Genomic DNA, 6,114 nt, shown 5'->3' with positions numbered 1-6,114 from the left:
ATTTGCAGCCGTCTTTTAATAGCACTATTTCTGGATATGTATAATCTGTGAATGTCACTTCTTTGGCAAAGAGCCGTAGGTGCAATCATTAGTTTTCTTGTTTTCCTACCCAGTTTGTCCAATCCAGGTTGGGGACAGTCAATTATCCCTGCTGCTTAGCTAATTACACGGACTGACCAGTGTTTATTGCTTTAATAATGTTTCCATGATGTAATTTAGACTTTAAAATATTTTGGACTCATTTGATATAACTTGAACTCATCATCTTTTTAACTAAATCAAACCTTTTAACTTAATCCTGAATTTTATTATTGTTTCATTTTTTGAAAAGTTTGAAAACATTGCGGCCAAATTATAATTATATGACCTAATTTAACTGAAATAAAAATCAATCCTTTTCTTGATCCTGCCCACTTGCTCCTCTTAGCCTCTACTTTTTGGAATGTAGCCCCTAGAACTCATATTAAAGATCAAATAAGCCCCTCAGTCTCAAACCCACATCAGCCTTTTCTTGGGTACCTGCAACATTTGATCCTTTCACCATTCACAAAACCGGATGCCTTTGAAACTTGAGAACCAGAAACTTGGACACACATTCATCCCCCTGTTGCTGGACTTGCAAATACCAGTCAAACCCCAGGATTCTATTATGATATCATCACAGGTGATTTAGGTAGTGCATGAGGTCACATGGGGCAGAGGAAATGTGGGTCATCCAGCTTCTAGGCAATTACATTTTTTCTGAGCTACACGGTGAGATTTGTAGGAAGTTCTTTGTTCAGCGTTCACTTTAAACGTGAAGGATCCCTTTAGAAAGAGGGCAAAATGCGGCTGCTTGTATTTCTGTTTCTGGTCTCCTCGATGACTGTCTCTTACACAAGTAGGTGGAATCCTTTTTTAATATGTTTATTCCACATATCCTGAAAAGAAAAACACAATGTTGGAGCTGTCCACGTCATACTGTATTAACACAGAGGCTGGCTAAGACATACAGTTCCAAGCAGCTTACGCTTAACTTTCTCACACTTGGGAAATGGGTACAAATTTAGAGGAATGAATTCCACTTTTTTAAAACAGAATTAAGAATATTGCCTACCGTTCCGATTTCTTCATGTGGCCTGAGTCCCAAATTCAGAGCCACTTCCTGGACAGTACCAAGACTCAAAGAAGGAACCCCAGCAAGTATATCTGAAACCCTACCCTGGCAGGTCAGCATTCGAACCAAAGACAAGGTTATCTGCAGAGGGGCAATTCTGAGCAGCTGGTGGATCCTGTCTGCAGCTCACTGCTTCATGGAGGACCTGTGAGTATTGCAGAGAAGATGTAAGAAAGATGTCAGTAGATTTGAGGGAAGTGCAAACATATTTAGGAAAATAAGGGGTGATCACACAGACTCATAACAACTGAGTTAGGACTGAAGCAGTCTAAATAGATGTGGATGCCAGTTGACTGTAGAGGAGAACCAGCAAAATGAATTAGGTAGGAATAGAGCTTTGAACAGGAAAACCCACATGGTAATAGTAAAAACACTTATCATTCATATTCTCACCACCAGCAGGCTAATTCAGTTTATTATCCTGCCTGCTCTACTTTGTTGCTTGAAACAGTTTAGGTTGCCCTCTGTTTTGCTGGCCAAGGTCCCAGATACGCCAATCCCTAAGCCATTCCAAATTGGGAATTCAAAGGATTTTGGAAAAAAGTTGGGAACTTGTAGCTGTATACGTTCAAAACAAAAGATATGCTCATCTTTATAATATTTTTGCACTAAATCTACCATTGGCCCAACTGAACAATATGTCATTTTTTGATTCGTCAGGCCAGCTCTTAGGGTCTGAAGACATTTCGGTAATGTGTTGCCTCCATCTTTGTTCCCAAGTTCTTTAGATCTCCCTATAGTGGTCATCTTGCATGGGGAGCCTTCGGAGAAAAAGAAGTTGGACATGGTGATCGTCCATGAAGACTTCAACAGTACCAGTCTGAGAAACAACATTGCTTTGATCTTGTTGGATTCTCCCATCAGTTTCAGTGAAAGAACAACACCAATTTGCTTGCCCTTGTTGCAGGACCTCAGCATATGGCAAGACTGCTGGGTTGCCACATGGAAGACTAAAATGGCTGGTACTGCATTTTCTAATCCAAGATTGAGCCAAATGGCCTTCCCCTAAATGTATCTGTTTATTTAGAATCTCACGTTAGGGAGGAATTTTAGAAATGGAGATGGGGTGATATTTTTTTTAGCTTTTGCCTGCTGATGACTTCACTTCTCCCACTGTTCCTGTATGTGCTTTGGAAAAAAAAAGTTTCTTTTCTCCCCCCCCCCCCTTTCCTTTCCTTTTTTTCTTTTTGTCCTTTCTAGTAGGAAAAACTTTCTAAATTTGCCTTTCATTTTTTAATGGCTACCTTGAAATCAAATCAAAGGAAGGGCAAGAAGAATCGCATCCTACTTCTTACTCTAATTTGGCTTTGAAATAAGTTAGTCATCCTTGAGTCACCTCTTCGGAGTAGACCAAGCTAGGAAACACATCGTATCAACCAGGGCTTTTTTTCTCATAGAACGCTCAGAACGGAGTTCCGGCACCTTTTTTGGATGGAACCTTGTAGGGTAGGCAAGGTGGGTTGTATGACGTGTGAGTTCCGGCAACTTTTTCTTTTACAAAAAAAGCACTGGTATCAACTATTATTATAAGGTAGAGTGACAGACTCCTGAAAGCTGGATACAGAGTATCCCTCTTATGCTAAAGAGAACCGAGATGGGGAAATCCTGAGTTGCTTTCCTCACCCACCCACCTATCTATATCTTCCCCACTTCCCTCCCCCATGCAGGCTAAGGTGGTATTTATATAATGGCTGTTGAATTCCTTGTTGATGGCCATCTCCCACCTCCTTTCAAAATGAAGGGATTTTGAAGAAGCAAATGTTTCCTATCCAGAGAGGAAGAGGGGTAAAAAAAAGTCTATACAAAAAAGACAGTCCATAGCGGCAGGGAAGGTGAGTGAATTAGCAGTTTCAAAAGCAAACGGAATGGAATGTTTTCATGGACAGTGGCCCGTCCCTGCATGAATTCAAACAAGAAATGGAATCTCGAAAACCTCTGACATCCCTCTGCTTTTAAACATCGTTGTTATCACAACTGTGAGGGATAACAGTAGACATTAGTGAGAACTCTGATTCCAGAAAAAGGAAAGGAGTAAAGCAGCTGCCAACTTCTTTTCTCCTTCTTTGCTTAGGTTGCAGACCAGATTAAAGGGAAGAGTTCCCTAACATGGCTCCCTCAATCAGCTATAGTGTATAGAATAGATCAAAATTACATAGAAGGAGCACATAATGCTATGGTACACCTATCATGGAAATATGTAGCCAATTTTGTAAGGTTTGAGGAATTCAGAACATTATATATAATTTATAGGTTACATTTCAAAATATGTTGATTCATAAGAATAGAACAAGTGTGGGGCAGAGTATCCTCCACTAAATGTGACTGTGGTGCTCCTTATCAGACACCGGAACACATAGTGACTAGCTGCCTTCTGAGAGCTTATACAGGAAGAAAATCAGAATTTCTCCAGCTTCTTTTACCTCAAAAATATTTTTAGGGAATTTTTATAAAGTCTGTAATCTGGGAGTTGTGGAGGCCTTTTCAAAACTTTTATTTTCATCCCTTCAAGTACTTCATAATTAATTTGGAGGCATGTTTTGTATGTATGTACCGTATGTATGTATGTATGTATGTATGTATGTATGTATGTATGTATGTATAGCTATACTTTACATATACTTTCAACTGTCCCAAGAGTGAGGTTAATTTTAAGGAATTTTCAAGGATTTTTACAGATGAGTTTATCTAATAACTTAAACGTGTTACTTATTTTTTTTTCTAGAACAGTATCTATCAAACTTTGGCAACTTTGTATGGACTTTAACTCCCAGAATTGCCCAGCTAGCAAGCTGGCTGGGGAATTTTGGGAATTGGTCCACACGTATTAAAGTTAACACTGCCCTAGAAAATGGTGGAGAGTCTCTCCTACTGGCCCCCAAATTTCAGCAGCACAGTCTTGTGGATCTTCAAGGGATTAGAAAAAGGGATTAGGGCAACATGCTGCCCACTCGCCAAAAGCTGTGCACCCATTCCTTCCCTATTCCTATTCCTAATTCTTCCTTCCCTTCCCTCATAATATAAGAGACCAGGATCCTTTCTATCACATGAGAGCAAAGCTGGCATCTCTTGACACCATTCCACAGCTACTCCTTGTTTATGGTGGCAGGATAGTAATCTTTCTTAACCTATTATGTCCTTTGAAATACTGTGTGACTGATTTCTATCCACTACTGGTTGATTCTAAACTGTTACTCGGCCTTCACCTTTCCTCTTGCATGCAGATGAAGATGAGAAATTAACCAACATATTAATGAAGGTAGAAGTGACTCTAATTAACAGAGACATATGTTCCAAGGAAATCCAGGGCTTAGTCGGGAATGTCTTCTGTGCTGTTACTAAGGAAAGCGTGGAGGAGAACTGTGAGGTACACTTAATTTCATCTTGAGCTACTAGAAGACCCCAGTATCTCTGGCAGAGCAGATTCATGCCCATTTTTTGTTACTCAACTTTCAAACACCTAGGGAAGGTATTTTAGGAAAGTATGAAGCTAAAACTGTTCATTAGTGTATAGCAATACATTAAATTCTAGCTCACAATATTGAAAATGTGAAAAATCACATCATTATTTTCTTTGCTTGTGTGTCTTCTGCCCTTCCCTTCCCTTCCCTTCCCATCCCTTCTTTTCTCTTCTTTGATATCTGTGTGAACCTTTGATTTATTTGTTAGCCCTTTAAGTAACAAAAATGGGAGGAAGGGTTTTGCTACAACACAGAGATCTTATGTATTTTGTGTGGAAGAGGAAGAAGCTTTTTATTAAATAAAAATAGTCAGTTGAAGATGTAAAGGAAAAATTTGAAGGGAAGGGGAGGGCAGTGATTGCAGGATTAAACTATGTTTTAAATCATTGTTATTATTTATGTAGTACCATTCTATCAATACATATTAGAAAACGCAAGACTATCCCTTTTGGTGTTTACAATCCAAAATCCAAGCCAGGAGAAATAAGGCATGGAAATCAAAATGGAAGCTAGAATATATAGGGGGAGAACATATATTTTGTTTGGGTAAACAATCATTACAGTTTTGACAGTTTTGTATTAAAAAGGAGGAGAAATCTGATCTTTGCATGCTGGGACAAAACCAAGGTACCCTAAATTCAATATGCCAAAAACACATTTGATTGTCCACTATTAACATATTCTCTTTAACTGCTCAAGACCCTTTGCATAGGAGTTTGGGCTATTTCAGGTATACTTTTATTTCACCAGGTGGAGAGTGGGAGTCCCCTGTTCTGTGATTCTGGAAGCAACATGAAATGGTTTGTGCTTGGCATAGCAAGCTGGGAGGGTAACTGTTACCCAGAGGCAAGCCCCACGGTCTACACTGCAGTCTTCAGCTACCTTGACTGGATACAAAAGGCCACCGCTCAAGAAGGAAAACCATTTATTCCTGAAGGAGCAGATGACATTGGATCTCACACTGAAGTCTTTACCCCAGATTCTGGTTCTGGTTCTCCCCTCCTTTCAATGACTTGTGCAATTGCTCCAGTTTTGCTTCTGATGAGTCCAGTTTACACTGAACTCCTTTTTATTATAAAATTCTGATATTGTGTATTGATCTGTCCCCAATCCAGCACCATCCTAATGTGTTGGGCAAAGACTCCTGCTGTTATCTTTGGAAAGCAAATATTGCTGGAAGCAGCTATAATTCTCAGCAGAGCTTCCTCGTAGTAAACATAATATATGTGTAATAAACAGTTTTAAAAAAAAAGAATTAAAGCTTTTTGTACCGTATTAAGACCACTTCTGCACAATTCCGAGCACTATTTTTATTAGCTATTAAAAAGGACCCATGTGTATATTTTGTGCAAGATAGGGAGACATCCTGTGGCCACACTGGGTACTGCAAGACACTAAAGCTATCTCTGCAAAGAATATTTACGTATAAAAAACGCTTGTGGTGACAATTCAAGGTGACCCTACATCTGCTTTTCCTTCTGGGAAGGCTTCTAGAATTTA

At 39.4% G+C, this 6,114-nt stretch overlaps 1 protein-coding gene across 1 annotated transcript; it reads left to right on the top strand.

Annotated features, from left to right (window-relative positions):
* Positions 1–825: 825 nt before the first annotated feature.
* On the top strand, positions 826–5,700 carry LOC310649827 (serine protease 55-like; the record flags this gene model as incomplete). Its single annotated transcript, XM_083378625.1, has 5 exons — positions 826–880; positions 1,078–1,303; positions 1,877–2,118; positions 4,378–4,520; positions 5,365–5,700. The coding sequence occupies 5 exons, from the start codon at positions 826–828 to the stop codon at positions 5,698–5,700; spliced, it is 1,002 nt and encodes a 333-aa protein (XP_083234751.1).
* Positions 5,701–6,114: the final 414 nt, after the last annotated feature.

Source organism: Vipera ursinii (assembly GCF_947247035.1).
Source record: "Vipera ursinii genome assembly, chromosome: 1".
NCBI classification, from domain to species: domain Eukaryota; kingdom Metazoa; phylum Chordata; class Lepidosauria; order Squamata; family Viperidae; genus Vipera; species Vipera ursinii.
The sequence above is the reverse complement of the archived record's forward strand: the minus strand, read 5'-3'. Positions and strand labels throughout refer to the sequence as shown.